At 37.9% G+C, this 22577-nt stretch overlaps 1 protein-coding gene across 1 annotated transcript in view; it reads left to right on the top strand.

The window, feature by feature from the left end:
- The window catches only part of HMCN1 (hemicentin 1), a 525244-nt gene that overhangs the window by 122561 nt on the left and 380106 nt on the right, over nucleotides 1–22577 (top strand). Inside the window, exons 3-4 of the mRNA XM_027083004.1 lie at nucleotides 4303–4461; nucleotides 5268–5390. Coding sequence (XP_026938805.1) covers nucleotides 4303–4461; nucleotides 5268–5390 — 282 coding nt within the window. The remainder of the gene's footprint in view (nucleotides 1–4302; nucleotides 4462–5267; nucleotides 5391–22577) is intronic.

The raw sequence follows: 22577 nt of genomic DNA, 5'->3' as shown, positions 1-22577 counted from the left end.
GGTCTCTAGAGGCTACTCCTGGGTGATGTGGAGGGATGAGCATCCCGAGGTTCTCTTAGAGTAAATCTGAATGCGAGTCAAGTGGCTCAAAGATTGTTCTCCACTCAGTAACTGGACAAGATTTATCATTCTTGCCATTCCTAACAAGTATCTCTGAAGATGACTTAGCTGTTCTGAGTTTTGGCCCACAGACAGATGACTTCTCCTAGCCCCTTGCTACTAGGTGACAATGAGCAAAAAGCAATTCATCCCTCCAGAGAGTTATTTACCACAGAGGATTATTGTGTACTTGGCCATTTAACAAATGCTGTGGAATGGATAACTTATATTGTGATTCCACTCAGGTGCACAATGTCAAGTGCAGGTGAGAAATTGTTTTTTTGCTTAAGCTTCTGAAAATACAGTAGGAATCTCATACATTTTTGAGCAGTCCAGAGTATTCATTACAGATATGCAGAGTTGGCTACAAGTAACAATTATTCCTATCCAACATACTAAAGTTACCAATGTGCCCAGTAGCTATTTCCCACTTTCCTAGCCCACAAATGCTCACTCAGGGGCATTTGCTGCACACGGTAATCCCTCCAAATAACTGTTATGCCAAGGAAAATATGTTTCATTATTAAAGAATAAAGCAAATTAGAGTACATCTGAAGAGTGAGGAAGTATATCTGAATGGGAGAAAAGAGAACGTTTTAAAGAGGGGAAGGCATATTGTCTCAACCTTGGAAGGAAAATAATTCAATTTGACAAATATTTACTCAATAATTACTGTATGTCAGCAAATGCTATGAACTGAGTTCTCAAGGACTTAGCACACAGTTCCTGCCGTCAAATAGCTTATAGAAAATGGGAGATTTTAGACATGCACACATCGGTAAGGAATGTTTGATGGTGGAGATGCAGCAGTAGAAAGATTACTTGAATGAAAGTACTAAAGGAATTAAGATGTGAAGCAAGGGGCATAGTTAAAGAACAGGGAATAGCCTCAGATTAAAGGAAACAATTTTTTTCTTCGAGTTTATTGAGATATAATTGACATACATCACTGTATTAAGTTTAAGGTGTACAGCATGATGATTTGACTTACATACATCATGAAATGATTATTGCAATAAGTTTAGTAAGCAGTCATCATCCGATATAGATATAAAACCAAAGAAATAGAATAAAAATTTTCCCCTGTGATGAGAACTCTTAAAGTTTACTCTCTTAACCACCTTCATATATAACACACAGCAGTGTTCATTATATTTATCATGTAGTACATTGCATCCCTAGTACTTCTCTTACTTTTAACTGCAAGTTTGTACCTTTTGACTGCCTTCAGCTAATTCCCCCTCCCCTTGCCTCTGGTAACCAAAATCTGATTTCTTTTTCTGTGAGTTTGTTTTCGAAGTATTATTGACCTACAACACAGTTCCTGTTACACAACATATTAATTCAACATTTCTGTACATTTCACAATGATCACCAAGGTAAGTCTAATTACCAAGGAAGCAATTTTTGAAGAGGGAGCATCAGGAGATAGAAAGCCAGAAAGATAATTTGATCCAACACAGTGGTTAGTGAAAGATTTTAACTAGGAACGTGATATAGACAGCTCTTTACTTCAGGAAATATAAAGTTTGGTGGTAGGAAGAGCAGATTAGATAGGAGGCTATACTTATAATAAAATTAATGATAAGAAGAGTGAATTGTAGGAAGTAAAGAGGAAGGGAGGGAACAGATTCATGATGGGTGTAGAAGGAAAATGGTTTGACCACTGATTAGGTGAAGAAAGAGGGAGGAGTCAAAAATGCCTCAGGTTTTGAACTGAACATCTAGGCAGATGGTACCATTAACAAAAATAGGGAAGATATGGTTGGGGAAAATACAGTGAGTTCCATAGTACATGCACTGAATTGTAGACACCTGTAAGACGTCTAGGAGTAGGTGTCTAACAAGCACTTGTAAATAGAAAATTGGAATTTGGGAGATAAGTACAGTCTGAGGATACAAGTATACAAGTTTTTGAGAACAGTATTATCTGTTAAGCTAGATCCTGTGAAAATGCACATAAGTAAAAGAGGATAGGAGATATTTACTGAAAAAATAGAAGGAACTGCTAACTCAATAAAATTTCTGGGAGTCGATAACTGTTATCTTCTCGAAAGTTACTGCAGTGTCCAGCCCTCTACTATTAAGAAAGTGGCATAATATTTAATGGGTGTCTCAGTTTTAGAAGTAATTTGTAACAGTTGGTGCTCAGTTCCAACTCATTGAATAAATGATGTTTAAAGGCTGTAAGTACTGAGTGGCATCCAGTGCAAGAAAAGATTCTTCAGGTGGTCCAGGCTAAAGTGTAAACAATTCTAGTGCTTGGTTCTCATGACCCTGATTAGATCCTGTGGTGCTCAGGGTATCTGTATCAGAATCAGAGATTGTTTGGAGCCTAGGGAAAGCCCCAATAGGATAATCAAGTAGAATCTTCAGAGTTTAAAGGTAAAACCGTATCCCTTTCATCAAGTAATTATTTTCTTTTTGAGAAAGAGCTCTTACTCACTGGGTTCTAGTGGACTGTGGAACCACGAGGCCCCCCAGGATCCCAAGCTGCCCTGCTTTTTTATTTGATTGTCTTTTCTAGGCATGAGTTCCTTAAGGACAATATACTTTGGCTTATTCATCTTTGCGTACCTAAATCCTTGCAGGGTGTTTAGCAGTTATTCATTGCTCAAAACATATTGGTTGAAAGTCCATTTCCTTGACCCTGTAGTTATTGACATCTGCTAATGAGAAAAAAAATACTATATTATATATATTATAAATATAAGCATATTTATAATAGATTTGTATTTATTTATAACAGGAAAATTTGAAAGAGAATTAATATTTAACAATAGAGAAATGCCTGACTAAATTATGGGATATAGACAGAATATTATACAATCACTAAAACCTGTGATTTTGAAGAACATTGATGACATGATAACATAAGCAGATTATAGCTCTAAATTTAAAATATAATGTATAAAATGGTAATTACAGCATGCTTACAGTTTTATCTATCAGTTCACATGTGTTGGAAGGAAATAAGTGTGACAAGAATTCCTCTTACGGTGAGGGCTATTTTTGTTTAGGAAGGTATATTGAGCCTAATTGAGTAGAAAATAAAACACAGAGATCATGTGTTAATAGTAATAATGAAGCAGAGTGAAAAGAGTGACAGAGGGAGTGTATTTTGTATAAAGTGGTCACGGAAGGCTTCTCTGATAAGTCACATTTGGGCAGAAACTTGGGTATGGGAGATGAACCAGTGTGTTTGTTTGCTGGTGGGAATGATCCAGTGAAGACAGAATGTTTGACAATGGAGTGGGGAGAAGGGACAGCCATAGGAGCCATGTCCTTGACTAGGCCCAGGTGAGAAGTTAGCCTAAGCTGTGGGTGTAAATGATTCCTTCACCATGAAGGCGGGGCATGTGCCTGCTGTTGCTGGACGTTAATAGGTATCGGTGCGGGAGTTTACGAAAGTTCTCTTCTGATTGCTTCTATCTTCTCAGTACAATAGAAGAAAAGTCATCAAATAAGAGTGAGAAGGGATAAGAAAAGAGGGGATGTAGAAAATAGTCATGTATGAGAGTGGGAGTCAATCAAGTTAAAAAGCATATAACAATTTCTATTTTCTGTATTTTTGGTGAATTTTTATTATTTTTTTTCTTTTCCTGACTCTCTTAAGTTTAGTTTATTTACTTATTTTTATTGAAATACAGTTGATTTACAATGTCATGTTAGTTTCAGGTGTACAGCAAAATGTACTTAGATAATCTCGAGTTAGATAATCTTCACTTAGATAATCTCGAGTTCGATCCATGTCGCTGCAAATGGCATTATTTCATTCTTTTTTACGGTTAATATTCCATTGTATGTACATACACACCACGTCTTCTTTATCCATTCATCTGTCGATGGACATTTAGGTTGCTTCCATGTCTTGGCTATTGTAAATAGTGGTGCAGTGAACATCGGGGTGCACGTATCATTTTGAATTATGGTTTTCTTCGGATATGTGCCTAGGAGTGGGATTGTAGGATCATATGGGTGAATTTTTAATTTATACATAAGTACAGGTTTTTCTAACACTGCATCACTTTATATCTTTTCCATCTCCTTGTAACCAAAGTGGTTAATCCAGTGGCAAACTGACAGAAAATAAAAGTGAAGACAACTGCTCAGTTCTAGAGCTCCTACAGCAACTTGTAATAACTAAGGTATGTCTTTTCTGCTAATGAAATAATTGACTTTTTTCTCCCTGCTCCTCAACAGGGTGGTGGCGATTGTCCAGAAATGAGTATTGGAGCTATAAAAATTGCCTTGGAGATTTCTCTTCCTGGTTCTTTCATCTACGTTTTCACTGATGCACGGTCCAAGGATTATCGGCTCACTCATGAGGTGCTGCAGCTTATCCAACAGAAACAGTCACAAGTGAGTAGGAATCAACTCCCCACCACTGAATTTTCCATCTGAACACAGCTGTAAGAAATACAAGAGATTGCCTCCCCTCCCTGACTATACTATGTGTGACAGATGTCAATAATTACAACTATTGATCCATATATATGGACTCCAATATGTATGTGTCATTTAATCTAAACATGTTAAATGGATATGTGATATTTGTATATAGCATATGAATGCCTTGTTTCATAATATGGAGAAGAAATGATTAGAGTTTAATTAAGATGCTTGTTACCATCTTATCCTTATAACTGACAAAAACATAGCCCTGACAGAAAAGGCCTGTATTTCAAATATCGCCTCCTGTGTGGAATCTTGTCTGAGTCAGTTACTCATTGTATCAGTTAGCTATTGCTGCATAACAAGCTGTTCTCTCAATGACTTAAAACAATAATCATTTATTTCTCACATGTTTGCAGGTTTCAGTTTTGCTAGACTATGCTTGCTCACTTGTGTATCTGGGCATAGTTTGGGTTTGGCTTATCTAGGTGATCTTGGGATGACTTGGCTCTGCCTTTCAGGTTTCTCAGCCACTTTCTGAGACCAGGAAGCTAGTTTAGGCATGTTCTTCTCATGACCAATGCAGAAACACTAGAGAGCAAGTGGAAATACCCAAGGCCTCTTGAGTTCAGGCTTAGAACCAGTAGAATGCATATCTATATCTATATATCTTCCACTTGCTTGGTAGTATGTAAATACATAGTAAGTGCTCAATAAGTATATATTGGTTTCTGAGAACCCTTTAAACTATCTTCTTTTTTCAAAAATCATAGGTGGTATTTGTGCTCACTGGAGATTGTGATGACAGGGGCCATATTGGATATAGAGTCTATGAAGAAATTGCCTCTACAAGTTCTGGTCAAGTGTTCCATCTGGACAAAAAACAAGTTAATGAGGTCAGTTTAATAAAGTGGGTCTACTTTATTACCAGCTACCTTACCAACATCAGTTAGGCAAACCTAATTGTGTCAGTTTTGATTTCAAAAACAATTCAAACAAAAAAGCATTTTCCCCCATTCCCCACAGATCAATAAAGTCATTAAAACAATGTGGAGAAACATAGATTTATCTGGTATTAATTTCTAGACTGTATTATGCTATACTGATAAATTATTTAGATTTAAGCATACATTTATTTAAAATTCATTTAGTGGAACTTGAAAACTTTTGTAGTTGTTGTTGTTTAGTAAGGTCAGTTTGTATTTCTGATGTACAGCTTTTGGATAGCTGGTAAAATGAGGCTTGATTTGACTTTTACTTGACTCATTTTACATTCGTTTACTGAAGTAGAATATAAAAAAGTGAGTTATTAAGCCAAATTCTAATGAAGTTTGATCTCTAAGATTAAAAGTAAAAAACTATAACTCAGTAACTATATACTTATCTAAAAATTTTTATGATAATAAAATCTATAACTTATATGCTAAGAAAATCTTGGTACTTCTAAAGAAGTGTTTGAGATATACTTAACTGTCATGATTATTTCTTTCTTTTTGTTACCTTTCCTTGACCTTACTTGTGATGATAAAATATTGTTTACTTATTTATTTGGCTCCCACTTAAGTTTCTAGGAACATGCCAGAACAAAGATAAAATTTTACGTGGGTATAATTCACATTTGATTTGATGTGGTCAGTGTATCGAAAAAATTCTATAGTTTTTTGTTTGTCATTACTGCAATTAGTATTATTTAAAATTTTTCTTAACGAACAATTTTTCAACTATTGGTTGAAAGATAACAAGCATGATTGACTGTATATATATATATATTCACAGATACTTAACACACATATATATATATATAGGCACATATATGTAGATATATGTTTGTGTGTGTATATTTTCTTTTTTCCTCTCTTTTTTTTTTTTCTTGGCGGTACACGGGGCTCTCACTGCCGTGGCCTCTCCCGTTGCGGAGCACAGGCTCCGGACACGCAGGCTCAGCGGCCATGGCTCACAGGCCCAGCCGCTTCGTGGCATGTGGGATCTTCCCAGACCGGGGCACGAACCTGTGTCCCCTGCATTGGTAGGCAGACTCTCAACCACTGCGCCACCAGGGAAGCCCTTTTTTTCCTCTTTCTTTGTGATCTAATATGTGGTAAATATTTAAGTTTCTGATGTGAGCTAAAAGTATGGGTTTCTCTTTGTAGGACAGGATTTTATATATATATGTATAAATATATGTATACACATATATAAAACCTGGAGAGTGTTATGCTTAGTAAAATAAGACAGAGAAAAACAAATACTGTATATTTTCACTTATATGTGGAATCTAAAAAAAAATAAAACAAACAGATGTAACAAAACAGAAATAGACTCACAGATACAGAGAACAAATTATTGGTTACCAGAGGGGAATGGGTGGGGGAGGGGGCAAAATAGATGAAGGGGTTTAAAAGGTACAAACTCCTAAGTATAAAAAAATAAGTTTTAAGGATATAATGGACAGCACAGGGAATATAGTCAATATACAGGTTCTATGAATTTCATGACAAACTTCCTTGTCTTGAAAGAAGTGGTTCAGTAGTCCTCTTATAACTAAAGAGTTCCTATTACATCATGGTGGAACTAATAGGACGTTGCGTATTTCTAGAATAAACATTTTAGCAAAAATATTTTTTATTAATATGTGATATACAAACCTGGGAGGTTACTTTAGTCCAAATGTTTTCTCTTCTTGCAAGAAACAGCCTTAGAGTGATATGTGGCTTGAGTCCATATTGTGTCCACTGTAGTGATCCAGAAATGCCTGGGCAGGTCTGACAACTACTCAACTGCTGAGCCCTTAGCAGTTATTTGAATAAACATCTGCATGAGAATTTGGGAGCCTGGGAAGAGAAGAGTTGGAGAAGAGTGCAGGACCGTCTCAGGAACTGGGTTTCTTGTCCCATCCCATACACTGTGCTTGACCCTAATGACCTCACACTGGCCAGAATGGACATCGTCAAAAAATCTACAAACAATAAATGCTGGAGAGGGTGTGGAGAAAAGGGAACCCTCTGGCACTGTTGGTGGGAATGTAAATTGGTACAGCCACTATGGAGAACAGTATGGAGGTTCCTTAAAAAACTAAAAATAGAACTGCATACGACCCAGCAATCCCCCTATTGGGCATATACCCTGAGAAAACTGTAATTCAAAAAAGACACATGTACCACAATGTTTATTGCAGCACTATTTACAATAGCCAGGACATGGAAATAACTTAAATGTCCAACAATAGATAAATGGATAAAGAAGATGTGGTACATATATACAATGGAATATTACTCAGCCATAAAAAGGAACAAAATTGGGTCATTTGTAATGATGTGGATGGACCTAGAGAGTGTCATACAGAGTGAAGTAAGTCAGAAAGAGAAAAACAAATATCATACATTAACACATATATTGGAATCTAGAAAAATAGTACAGATGAACCTACTTGCAGGGCAGGAACCAAGACGTAGATGTAGAGAATGGACATGTGGACACGGTGGGGAAGGGGAGGGTGGGACGAATTGGAAGATTAGGTTTGACATAAATACACTACCATGTGTAAAATAGATAGCTAGTGAGAACCTGCTGTATGGCACAGGGGGCTCGGCTCAGTGCTCTGTGATGGCCTAGATTGGTGGGATGGAGGGGAGGGAGGTCCAAGAGGAAGGCGATATAGGTATACATATAGCCGATTCACTTCATTGTACAGCAGAAACTAAGACAACATTGTAAAGCAATTTTACTCCAATTAAAAACAAAAGAAAGGCCACTATTTGGAGTTGCTTTTTAACCTGGAATTATGTTAGACTCTGGGGTACAGTCAGTATCATCAGCACAAAGTAGGGCATAAGTGAGGAAAAGCAACATTCTCTCTTGCATCAATGGGGATACCATCTGCTTAGGGGGTTGTGAGGCTTTTGGGAGACGTGGCAGTGGTGTTCAATGTAGAGAGATGGGGCATTGCTGCCAGCAGAGGATACCCAGTAGACAGGGTGGTTCTCAGCAGAAGGTACTAGAGAAGAGGTGAGAAGAGACATGGCCGTGGTCAGCACCTAGAGCATTCGAAAGAACAGTTGCTTGAACCTGCTGTGAGCAGTCAGGCATAACTTGGAAGTTCTCAAAACAAACTGGGTAAACTTTTAGGGGGAACCATAGGACTTTTTTAGGAGTTGGGCCATAGAGCTAGAATATAACCTCGTCTGTCCCATAAATGTAACTCTATATTCATATACTCAGAGAAAATTGATTTATGCAAAATTGAAAATACTGTTGTTGGGACTTCCCTGGTGGTCCATTGGTTAAGAATCTGCCTGCCAATGCAAGGTACACGGGTTCGAGCCCTGGTTCGGGAAGATCCCACATGCTGCGGAGCAATTAAACCCATGCGCCACACCTACTGAAGCCTGCACACCTAGAGCCCATGCTTTGCAACAAGAGAAGCCACCACAACGAGAAGCCCGTGCATTGCAACGAAGAGTAGCCCCTGCTCGCCGCAACTAGAGAAAGCCCGCGCACAGTAACAAAGACCCAATGCAGCCAAAAATAAAAAATAAAAATAAATTAATTAAAAAAACAAACAGAAGCAGTATTGTAACAAATTCAGTAAAGACTTGAAAAGGAAAATGGTCCACATCAAAAAAAAAATCTTTAAAAAAAAAGAAAAGAAAATACTGTTGTCTTAAATGGAGAATATGAGCCCTACAGAGGTACAGGCTTACTTATTAAGAAATGGGGTAATGCATATTTTTTATAGTCCTAAGAATTCTGACAATTACCAAGTAATTTATAAGAACAATTTAAAAAATTTGGTGTGAATTACAGAAAATTTTACAGATATATGTATATAACATAAATTTAACCCACTGGAATCTTAATAGTGTTTTTCTCCCAGATCATCAACTGATATTTTGATCTTTAACTTTAGCTAGGCAGAAAAGGGCTAGCAAAAAGCATTGCTAAAATCGTCCGTTTTTATAAGCTGGAGTTTGATGCCAACAGGGACGGGCTTTAATTCATATGTCAACCATAGCATTTCCAATCCGCCTTCCAGGTTGTTCAGGAAAGGTCATCTCATATACTTTGTGCCACTGAGATGCGGGGAAATTTAGCTAAGGGTATCTTGGAAAAGTTGTCTTCTAGATATTGTCCTGCATGGATGTGAATTCCAGATCTGGTACAGGCATCTTCATACAAGTCTGAGGATGAAACAAATACAAGGGGGAGGAAAGAGCTAAGAAAATCCAGAGCCTTTGGCTTAAGTCAACACTCAGACCATCCTACCTCTAAGCCTCTGAATCAGGGAAGTGATCTTTTTGTTTAAGCCAGTTAGAGTTGAGTATTAAGTTACCTAAAGATAAATGTATTCTAACTGATAAGAATTCTATATTTCTTTGTGACATGGTCTCTGTAAGTCCCAGTTTCCTTGTTTGTAAAATGAGGATAATAGAATTATACACTTCAGGAAGTTGTTACAAGATTAAATGAGATAATGCATGTAAAATGTTCTACACGGGTCTGATACAAGGTAAGTGCCCAATAAATGTTAACTGGTATTGTTACAATCCTCATAATGTTGTTATTTTGCTTTCAAAGTGGGGAAATTGTGCCACTGTTTGTTAGAAACCAGGTGGCTAGTTGTCGGTTGCTGGGAAGTAAATTTGAGTGGGAGAGTCCAGGAAAAGGCTGGAGAGATGGTTCTTTTTTGATGTGTGTGAAAAAAGATACTGTGAGGGGTTACTGAAGTTGTATGAGCCAATATGTGCTTTAAAGCCACCAAAGTAAAAGATTTTGTTAACAAAAAGCAGAGTGACAGTGTTAAAATTGGATTTGCAAAATTTTTAGCAGATAATTTAGCCATTTTTCTTTTCTCATTGTTCCAGATTCTCCTATTATAGAAATATTTTAAACTCTAGAGAATATAGATGCTTTAATGATAACTGCACATTGAATAGATTTAAGAACTGCAGTGAAGCCATGCCCGTACTGAGTCCTTTCATTTTACTAGAGCGATTTTTCATCTACTGTTTCTAAAGGAATCTGTAGAGTATTATGCTTTTACTCTCTTAACCTTGTTCACCAATTTCCTAACCTAGTGGGATATATTTTGTATCAACTCTCTCTTGAGATAACTTGTAGTTGTTTTCTTTCTTCCTGTTCTTTTTTTAAAGAAGGTCTAGGTATCTTTCATCTTTTTTTTTTTTAACATAAAAGAGAAACCAAAGTAAAGAAATTATTTGGCTGAACATCAGAGGCACGTAAATCATTGTATGGTGTTACAGTTTGGAAATACAAGTTAAGACACATCTAAAGGATGTACTTAAACCGTTCACCTTTGAAGATGGAAAGGAACTAAACAGTCTCTAACTCTTTCATTTCTTTGTAAACTGGGTGATTGTCAATGATCTAATTAATGCCTCCTAGGTTTAAGCAAAGTCCAAGTTTGAAATCTCAGAGTTACCCACAGATGTTATACTCTTGTGTCCAAGAACCTAACACAGAAAAATCCATTATCAAATGGATAATTCACTTGTTCTGAGTTTCCCCATCCTTTCTCTCCACCTCTCCCAACTCGTGTCTTCAAACATCTCCCCTTCCAATCCCCCCACCCCCACAAAAACCTCTCCCTGGACGTCCCAGACTTGTGGATTGGTTTTATTTCCCACTTCTAAGTAATGCTGGCTAGCTGGCTATGTTATATCAGAAGGAAATTTTATCAAATAAAGAAAAAATTGTCAAGAAATTTATAGTTTTTGAAGGAGGTCAATGATGATATTTAGAAGTCCCATGAGAATGTATCTTAATGACTATCCTATCATATAACTTGCAGGTCTTTGGTGTAGGATGTTTTAGTTCCAGCGTTCCTTTTTAACATCTAGTGCTTTCTTCTGGAGTGGTTCCCTGTGCTACTCTGTTTGGCACGGGCATACTCCTCTCGACTGTCACTCTCTGTTAGATGTGAAAGACTCCCACGACTCTTTCCTTTCTTTGGTGATTGCCCTGTGATTAAGAAAATAATACCAGATCAGAATGATTGTGTGCTTGTTATCGCCGTTCAACAAGAGTTGAATTTTATTTCACTTCATTTCATTTCATTTCATTTCACTTAATCCTTACCACAGCCTATAAGGAAGACACCATGATCATCACCTTCTTTTCACAGATGAGGGAAATGAAGCATAGGGAGGCAAAGCATCTTGCTCAGGGTTAAACTGCTGCTAGCTGCTAAGTGTCTGAACATAGGGGGCGTATGCATTCTTTCTCCCGAGACTGCACCCTCAACCACTGTGAGTCCTGCCTCTGATTTTGTCTTTTGTTTTCATCAGAGGATGCAGTTTTAACAATACAGTGACACATCAGAGATTCCATCCCCATTCATTTGTTCAGCAGATGTTTGGTCTGCTTGATGCTAGTCACCACACTAAACACCATGGGAAAGCAAAGACTAACAGATGCTGTCCTGATTTTCAAGGAGCCTAGAGGAGGAGAGGGGATGTAATTACACTACAGGGTGATAATAGCTGATGGATACCATCCCAGAGACTTCACTCTAGAAGGACCGTGGGTCTCATTGAAGACCAGGGCACACACTCTGTTCCTCAGGGTCCTAACTGCTGCATTGGCCAATGGAGTGAACAGGGGGCATCTAATGCCAGATTCTCTGGATTTGAATCTTAGCTCCACCACTTACTAGATTCATGACCCTTAGTTATCTACCTACTCTGTGCTTCAATTTCTTCATTGATAGATAGGATACATATAATACCAACCACATAAGATTAAGCAAATAGGGAAATTTCAGTAGTACCCAGCATATAATAAGCCTTTGAAAACATTTTACGTTTCTTTTTTAATGTTTGTTTTCAAGTAGCAAAACTGCAGACCCCATTCCCCCCGTCCTTTCTATCTCTTAACAATAGACTTGGGCATCTGATCTAAATTTACTACCCTCTGCCTTATAAGTGGCTGGAAAGGCACTGAAAGGCTGTCTACTTTTCTCTGAATATGTGGCAGGGTAGTAAAAGTCCAGGACATTAGGAATCTCCATTCTAAGTTCTCCTCCCTCCTAGGCAAGACCAACTGCTGCTAAAGTCAACATGCTCTGGGAGTTTACCATCAATTTTCTTACAACAGCAAGGAGAGAGGAGAGGTCATCCCAGAATTTTTCTCTAAGAATGATTAAAGAAGCAGGATATCAGTAATCATCTGGGCAGAAAACAGATGGCTCGCTCAACAGGGGCAAAAGAGAGTTTACTGAATAGCAGATTACCGAGGTGTGGGTAGGCCTAAGGGCAGCCAACAGGGAATGGTGAAGCACTAAGAGTCCAGCAACAATAGAGGAGAGAGAGCTTGGACCAGCACCCAGGGAGATCAAGGCTAAGGACCTCTGATAGGCAAACTGCAGTCCTGGAGGATGGAACCAGGGGAATAAATACCCAACTCCTCTTTATCCCTTTCATTTCACCCAATCTAATTGGAAGCTGGGCCACTGATCTTGGGTGCCCTCAGCCTGAAGCGATTTGAAGCAGGATTTCGGTTCCCGACTGGAGATTGAAGTCAGGCCGTGGCAGTGAGAGAGCTGAATCCTAGCCACTAGACCAGTGACAAGGCCCTGGCCTGTACAGCTTTGCAGAAAATGAATTTCCTCAAAGAAACGGAAAATAGTGAAACAAGTCAAGTGTTTATAAGAAGGAAAAAGAATACCTGTGGATAGACACACAGGTGGACTCAGAGAAAGAGTCACGCCCTCTTGGTAGTTTGAATCACTCCTTTGGGACCTTTCTTCCAGGTTTCCTTTGGCCAATCATCTTGCTTTGTCTGGTTCCGAGTCTGTATTTGGTTAATCTCTGGGTCCTCCCATGTGTGCGCGCGCATCTCTTAGCCAAGATGGATTCTAGCGAAGAGGCCTATGAGTAGGTTGACATCACTCCCTTTCTGACCTCCAAGGAGCCTCTCTGCTCATGTATAGTCGAGAAGGTTTCCTTGACCTCGAGAATGAGAAACATGTGGTCTCTATGGGTAGGACTTAGCTCCTCCCCCTCTTCATCTTGGAGTATCTGTCCACAGGGAACAAGCTGCTAAGCCTGGGGCCCATCTATCTCCTGCCTCAAGACCAAGGAGCCCCTAGTGAGGCGGTCCATAACGATCAGTATCCCTGGACACAGAGCCTAATGGAGAAAGACAGAGAATGGATCTGGAGGGGCAAAATGAAAGTATCCAGCACAAGCAGTATAGTGCAGTAAAGACTCCAGGCTCTGGGACTGTGGCTCATATCCCAGCTATGTGACATTAGATAAGTTACATAGTTTTTCTGTCTCAGTTTCCTCATCTGAAAATGGGGAGAATGATGGTACCTACCTCATAAGGTTATTGTATTTAGAACATACCAATAAATATTAAATGTTTTTATTTAGTGGTACATGTTAGTCAAAACATTCCACCAACATTTGTATAATTTTTCCTAAAACAAAGAAATATATATTTACTGTCCATCTGTGTTGAGATGGCCAAAGGCAGCATGCTGTGATGGGGCTTTAGAATCGGGGAGATCGGGGTTGGAATGACTTCTCTGTCTTTAAATAGTTGGACAACTTTATGTAGCTTTATATAACGTCTCTGAGACTGTTTCTTCATGTAAAAAATGGCATACTAATTAACTCACAGGATTGTTCTGAAGCTTAAATAAAATAAGGAATACGTATAATAAGCTGAATAGAGTCTCAGGAAAATGGAAATCAGCAAGCCTGGAGGTCCTCTGATGCCAGAGAGGACCTATGGTTTTGCTTTGATTGTAGGTCCTGGATGACCTTATTCTGTGGAGGGCTCAGTGAGCCCCACATTTACAAATAAATACCTAAGGGAGAATGGACTCAGAACTACTAAAGACTGTAAGATGCCCAAACATTTACAATTTCTCTGTATTTGTCATGTTTCCTTATTTTCACGTTGCAGTAAAGCCATTTAAAGGTAAAGGGTTTAACTCCTTATTTTGGGAATAATAATAACATTGATTATAGTCATAATAATATAGGTCAGCCTTATAGAGTGCTTATTTTATTCCAGGCACTATGCTGAATGCATTCCTTTAATCATCACAGACATATGGACAATAGATAATGTTTTGAACAATAAATTATGTGGGTTTTTTTCCCTAACAAATGGAAACAAAGTACACATGGCTTCATTTACCCATATCAGTGACCTATAAAACACTAGTAATAATAATAACATGATAAGCACTCTACAAGAAGCCCCAAGCAGAATAAATCCCACTCCCCTGGGAGACTTCCTGGAGTCAGCATGTGTAGTTGCAGCTACTGAGAGGAGAGGAAAGTGTGCAGAGTCCCTGGGTGTCGTGCATGGTAAGATGAGGGGTGATTGGCTGGGAGTAGTATCCTGGAGCTGAGAAATAGGTCCATGGAGTTCTTCTAGAGGAAGACAGAGCAGATGATCATCTTTCTGTCTGTAACATGAATTGAGACTCTAAGATAAAGAAAACATCTTTATTTTTTTCCACTAAGGAATTTCCAATGGGAAGGGAAGAGTTGAACTCACTAGATATTTCAGAGGAAGTAACTAAAGCGGAGGAAAATGAAATGACAATCTTGTAACTGATTGGTGCAAAATACCAACAACCTGGCAACAAAAATCCTCATTGATTAGAAATTACTGGCTGTGTTTCTCTTGCTAGTTTCATGCTCCTTTTCATAGGGGTCAGTATTGATATTAGAAAAACTGTATGGAGGCTGATGTTAACATTGCATACATGCCCCATTCATTTGTAGGCAACTTTGTGAAATAAAAGCAAGCCTAAGTTGGTTTTGATTGTCAGTGTAGCAATATCAATAAAAAATAAAATCTGTAGAATTGTATTGATTGATTCCTAAAAATCAAGTACTAATTACCTTAAAACCAGTGAGAATAGAGTAGCATGTACAAATTTAAAAGCAGCTGTGACTCTGTCCATTCCCACATCTTCATGGAAATTAAATGCAGTGCATCTCCCCCTGCCCAAAAAAAAAGAAAGAAAAAGAAAAACTGTAAGCTGTGCTGGAGTATGAATTCAGCACAGCCGCTTCCTTCAATTTTGGCTAAAGCCTACTTGTGACTAGAATTCAGACCAAGAGTGTTCTGTATATGGGCTTAATGATGAGACTCTGAAACTCAGGGTTTTGAACAGTTAGTGCTCTGAAGTGAGGCATCTGCCATTTGTTTTCCTCTATTTCAAGTTTCACTCCAGACATTATTTCAAAAACATAACCTTATTGCTGACCTTGAAAATAAGTAGAAATGGGTGTTTCCTCTGAAATTTGAAAATGTATCAGAGACAATTATAACATCTAGAAAGCTTCAGGAAATGTATGAAAACAAGGCATAAGTGTTTCCACTTATCCCTTCTTTGAATTCACCTAATTAAATGTTGCAAATGAAGTGGAGAGCTCAGACCTCGTACTTTAAAATAATACAGATGTCTCTACATCCACAAAAATACCAAAAAAGGAATACGTACCTTAGTTCCAGTGGAATGATTTCTTCCTCTATTACTATGCTAAGATTGACATGTCATGAGTGTGTGCTGGGAACTAATGCTCCTGTAGTTATCACTCCAGGGCACCTGGGAGTGCTTTATAGGTCACCAATATGGTTAAATGAAGCCATGTGTACTGTATGGTTCCATTTGTTTAGAAAAAACCAAAACATAACATAATTTACGGTTTAAAAAACTATTTATTGCTCATAGACCTCTGAGAAAGTGAACAGTTTTTCAAAATGACATTTAAAGTATACATAATACATAATACTCCTTGCAAGTGGAAAAAAAAAAAGACTGTTCTCAATAGAATCTTATTTAGGCAAAATATACCGAGTCAAATGGAGCCCTTCTGCAATGTGAAATAGTGGGGAATAGCGAGTGTTTAAAAGGATACACTCTGTAAAAAAATGGGAATTCCATCTTTCATTTCATGGTTTCATGTATATAGTGGCTCTGGGAACTATTTGAAGTACTAGTTACAAACTGTGGCAGTACATTCCATAAGGGCCGTGGGAGTCATATCCACAAAACAAAACTCACTGCCTATGAAATGTGAGTTTCAATATGAAAGTGTTCCAAAGACAGTCATGATATTTGACCCCTGGTATTACTTGTCTACAAAACTCAGAACAGAATGGATACGACTCACTAAAGCGTCTTTCTAAAATACCAAAAAAACAAAGAGAAAGGAGAGTGCCTGAAAAAATATTTCTCTCTCTCTCTCTCTTTCTTTTTGTAAATTTATTTATTTATTTATGGCTATGTGGGTCTTCGTTGCTGTGCACGGGCTTTCTCTAGTTGCGGTGAGCGGGGTCTACTCTTCGTTGTGGTGCGCGGGCTTTTCGTTGCAGTGGCTTCTCTTATTGCGGAGCACGGGCTCTAGGCGTGCAGGCTTCAGTAGATGTGGCACGTGGGCTCAGTAGTTGTGGCTTGACGGCTCTAGAGCTCAGGCTTTGTCGTTGTGGTTCATGGGCTTAGTTGCTCCGTGGCATGTGGGATCTTCCCAGGCCAGGGCTCGAACCCGTGTCCCTTGAATTGGCAGGCAGATTCTTAACCACTGCGCCCTCAGGGAAGCCCTGAAAAAAATATTTCTTAAAGAAAAAAAAATGTTATTTAAGAGCAAATGTTAGCCAATAGGTTACGTGCATTCAACAGGACCAAAATAAATAGAAAAAGAAATGAAACTGTTTACTTAGCTGACTCTATTTTGATTAGAAGCTGAAATAAAATATTAATTTTGACTATGAGATGTCAGTTTTAACTAATCAATCAATTACTTGTATAGCTAACTCTGGATTTGCAAGAGTCTTAACTATCAAAAAGTTATAGTGTCAGACTCAAAGTCTTTGAAAAATTTATTCAGATCTGCACTGACTTGAAAGAAATGATCTTTTATCTCCATTTAGAAGGCTTGGTCTTTATTTTTATTGGAGTTGTGATGGAAACTAAAGGTTTGAGTTGAGAAAAAAAATGTCCCAAGTGCTTGACATTTAAAAGTGAAATCACTAATTAGCCTTTAAAGTCATCGACCATGATCTCTTGACGAGTTCCTGCTGGGAACCACAAAGGAACACAAGAAAACATGAAGAAAATCTGCAGTGTTGAAGCAAATAAAATTCTATTGAGGCATTTTCAGAGAGCCTCAACAACTTGGATGTTTCCTTTCATATTTTATCTATTTAAATTTTAAAGTTTCCTTTTAAAGTTTTTTGTTCAGAGAAGGCGTATGTCTGTGGTAAAATAGTAGGCATGATATCTCTCTTCACAAACACACACCAGAGTATATCTGATCTTATATTAATTCAGAAAGAACAAGAGATTTAACACATTTAAGAGTTTATATACCTGTTGTTTCCAAAAATATTGTATTTATGTATTGTAAAGTTTTTATATCGTTGTGAAGAAAGCAATTACAGAACAAGAAGGATTTACTGTATAATAGCACAGGGAACTATATTCAATATCTTGTAATAACCTATAATGGAAAAGAATCTGAAAAAGAATATACATATATTTATATTTATATATATGTTTATATATATAACTGCATCACTATGTTGTATACCTGAAATAACACATTATGAATCAACCATAGTTCAATTTAAAAAATTAATGGAAAGAAAGAAAGCAATTATCATTTAATCATCCAATCTAGGAATTATTAAAGGCAGCAAGTTTTTTGTGGGTTTTTTTTGGTGGAAATTGAGTGAAGTCATGTGCCCAGATTATTTTGAAAAGGACCTAATCTTGAATCTTGGGAAGAAGAATTTTGGAATCTTAGTTCTTTATTTCCCAGAAGGCTTCTGAATGTGTGGGCCAAGTGCTCCATCTGACCAAGAAATCTGTGTGACCAGGATACCAAAAGTCAGTCTTTAGTTTATCATAGAAGGGGGGAAATAAAAAGGTCTGGGTACTACATATATTGTCCAGGTCAAGAGGTACCTACTGCTAGTATTTTCCTTTAATAATGATAATTAAATAATTTGGCCCAAGGTAATTGACTGTTGCTAATCTCTAGACATAGAAGAGTTTATATAATCTTCTAATTTTCTTTTTTTAATTACCTATCCAGAAGTCCTGTTATATAATTACTATTGATCTGAAAGAAAAAAGTCGTAACTTGTGGACTAAACACATTAGATAAATATTATTTTACAGTTGCAAGAAAAGACTTGGTTAGTACCTTTGGCAGAAATAATTGTATCAATTAAAAGTAGCTTAATACCTCTGGAGAAAACATATGAATTTGCTTCTTTGAAAGGCAGTTTAAAGGATTTCATGTACAAAGAATGAAGAAAACCCATGATTTTACTTCTAATATTTCTATTTAATAATAAACCAACAGACAACTTTGAAATCAGTAGGCTTATTTAGTGAAGTGGTAAGAAGTTCCATGAAGATATTAGGTTGCAAATGCTCTGTAAATGCCAAATATATATATCATGATTTATCCTTATTTGCACTTGTTTCAGCATAAATTAGAAACATTCGTCAGGGGCAATCTAATTTTTGCTTCTCTTCTGCCGTAGCAAAGAGGAGATGAAAGAGTTAAGAGTCAAAGCAGAGGAAGTTTTATATAAGAAATTTCCTTATGATCTAGGGTAGATAAATGGAAACAGAGTCCATGCTTCAGATATTTTCCAGGTTTCCTTATGCATCCCTGGAATGAGCCAACTGTAATAGGGTTATAAAAGCAAAATCTTTGAGAGATGGTATGAGCTACTTTTGAGAGCTCCCTTGTTACATCTTGGACGTGATTTGGCTTTGTGGCAAAAATTACAAATAGCTTTTCTCTTTCTTGCTAAAGGCCCCAGAAGAAAACTGTATTTTAAGGTCATTTACCATACAATTTAAACAGCTGTGGTGTGAAGGAAAAAAATTTTCAAAATCCTTGATTATAATTTTAAATAGGTACAAATAATTAATTTACTTATAAAATATCATTGTTGGGATATTTTACCACCTTTAACAATTATGAACTTAGGAAAAAACACATAGTCTGGTTAAACCATTTAAAATTTGAAAATTTCTTCTGGGAATAGGAAGTCCTTGGCATTAGTGAACCCATTTGTGAACCTTTGCCCATTGTTCAAATAATATTTATTAAATTAATATATTAACTCAATAATTTGATAATGAATTTTAAAATTTAATAAATTAATAAAAACAAGTAATTTAAATTATTGTTACTTCAAATGATCATTAAAATTTTATATCTGTTAGATTACAGTTTTAAAAATACATTAATCATTTACATATATATGCATATTTCTAGAAAAATTGGAAAGGTCATACCCAAATATGTTGATGGCAATTATGGGACAGGTAATTTTAATATTTTTTTGCTTTATGTGCTTTCTTGATTTTTAAAATAATGAGTATGTATTATTTTAAAAATAAAAGCAGTGAAGGCATTTTCACTCAAAAAAGAAAATTTCAAATGCACTCAATATACTTACAGACCAGGTTTATAGACAAGGCTCTATGCTGTGAGCTATGGGGATGCAAGGATGAATCACACATAGACCTAGTGTCTAAAGATGCCAGATTCTGGAATCTAAGAGGAGAGAGATCAAGTCTTGCTTATCCAAAAGCAAAATCAAGACCCAAACTTCACCTTCTAAATTTTGCTTCTTTGTTCTTCACCAAACTTCTTGAGGGATAATTACTTCTTTTGTCCCCTCCTACCTATTTATTCTGGCATCTAATTTTCACTCTCTGTACCCAGTTAGAACTGTTCTTTTCATGTAATCCAAGACTGTAGCCTCTGTCCTCATTCTTCTTTGTAAAAGGTGACACTGCTGATCGTTTTTGCTTTTTTGCAACCCTCTTGCCCTGAGCATCCATGATATGATTGATGTTCTTTCCCAGTGGATCTCTGTTCCTTCTCTGTCTCCTTTACTGGTACTTCTTCCTCCTGTTATTCTAAGTGTCTGTGTTCCAACCTTGCCTAGCCTCTGAACATACTCTTTCTCTTGTTTGTTTGTTTTTTTTGTGGTACGTGGGCCTCACACTCACTGTTGTGGCCTCGCCCATTGTGGAGCACAGGCTCCGGACACGCAGGCTCAGCGGCCATGGCTCACGGGCCCAGCCGCTCCGTGGCACGTGGGATCTTCCCGGACCGGGGCACGAACCCGTGTCCCCTGCATCGGCAGGCGGACTCTCAACCACTGTGCCACCAGGGAAGCCCTCTCTTCATATTTTAATTCAGTCTTTTCTTTCCTTTTCTGAATCACACTTTTCCTTAGTTCATGTAGATCTCTACTTAAGTGTATCTTTCTCCTGAAAGTATTATTTAAAATAACACTCCATTTTCTGTTCTAGTTCCCATTATTCTACTTCATTTCTTATAGCATTTCTCTCAGCTAGAATTATATTGCATACCCACTGTTTATGCCTAAAATAGTTTTGACTCATAGTGTGTGCTCAATTAATAGTTATTAAATGAACGCTTTGAATGAACAAATCTCACTGATTTTTCTTTTACTCTGTGCAGATGCTAAGTCCACATGTTCAGCCCTGACAGCTTCCCCAGCTCTCGTCCTGTATTCCAACTGCCCTTTGGTCATGTTAACCTGACTCTGCTGCCCACAGCTCTAAGTTAGAATCTCACCATTAGGCATGCTCATTTTTAGAGCTCCCCTTTGCTCTTGATATTACCACACTTCTTTTTTTTTTTTTTTTTTGCGGTACGCGGGCCTCTCACTGTTGTGGCCTCTCCCATTGCGGGGCACAGGCTCCGGCCACGCAGGCTCAGCAGCCATGGTTCACGGGCCCAGCCGCTCTGCGGCATGTGGGATCTTCCCGGACCGGGGCACAAACCCATGTCCCCTGCTTCGGAAGGGGAACTCTCAACCACTGCGCCACCAGGGAAGCCCTACCACACTTCTTGCAGTCATCCCAGCCCAGGTGGCCTGAGTCATCCTTGACACTTTCCCTTCCTTTGCTGTTCACATTCAGTCAGTTATTAAAATGTTTCCATTCTATTTTCATACTAGCCTTCCCAGTCAGTGCATGCTTTCCTCACCTCATGGCTCATTTAGTCTGTGGCCGTGGGTCATTTTTACTCGTCTCTCTGTCATTCTCTTATTTATTTATATCTTCATTCTTTGCTTTATTCACTTCACTCATTTATTCATTCAACAAACAGTGTTGAGGCCTACCTACTATATGTTAGACTTTAAGGAATCAATTTTAAGCGAAAATAGATGTAGTACACATTCTCATGGTGCAAAATGGTTTTAGAGAGAGCAACTAAGTATAGAGACTGAAGGATTTAGAGCCTGTGGTGAGGAAGTAAGATGTCTGGAGCTGCCCTAGTTGATAGCCAGTCCCAAGATGTGGCTCTGGGGGTTTGTGGCTGAAATGAAGTGGTGATGTGGTTATAGGAGACCAGGAGTCAGCAGGGGACAAGTCATCTGTGTGAATGTGGAAATCACTGTGGTGACAAGGCTTGGGATAGAGAGAAAGACAGCAGGCCAGGTGCCAAAGTCTTCAATAAATGAGGACCAGCAGCAACAGAGCAATAAAGATGGATTGATGTAGGTTTCAAAGGAGCAGGGCTTTATTCAGGGTGGGGAAATCAGTAGTGAGGAAAGAGAAAGCTGCCTCAGGTCTCTAAAATGTATGGGGTACAGGAGAATGAACAGCCTTCATTAAAGAAAGTTATTGGAGAAGAAACTAGCCTAAGTGACATATTTCCTTTGAGGTTAGGAAGTACCTTGAATTTTTGGTGAAGACTGGAAGTAAGGGAGTCCATAAGTGAAATGGAGTTTTTAGAAATCAGAGTGGAAGCTTTGGGCTAGAAAGATGAGTGAAAAGTTAATGGGAAGAAAGCATAGAACAGAATGAGGGTAACAGAACAAAAAGAGACTGATAATTGAGGGGACTTCAGTCCTAGAGGATGACTAGGTTTAATGTAGAGTGAGCCATGTGGGTTCAGTTACAATGTACTTCTTCCTATTTTTAATTGAAGTATTGTTGATGTACAGCATTGTACAGGTGTACAGTGTAGTGATTCACCATTTTTAAAGGTTACACTGCATTGACAGTTATTATAAAACATCAGCTG

This window comes from Aethalodelphis obliquidens, unplaced genomic scaffold, assembly GCF_003676395.1.
Source record: "Aethalodelphis obliquidens isolate GAN/ISIS:26980383/991018 unplaced genomic scaffold, ASM367639v1 scaffold48, whole genome shotgun sequence".
Classification (NCBI taxonomy): Eukaryota; Metazoa; Chordata; class Mammalia; order Artiodactyla; family Delphinidae; genus Aethalodelphis; species Aethalodelphis obliquidens.
Note: the sequence above shows the minus strand (reverse complement) of the source record. Positions and strands in the feature narration are given on the sequence as shown.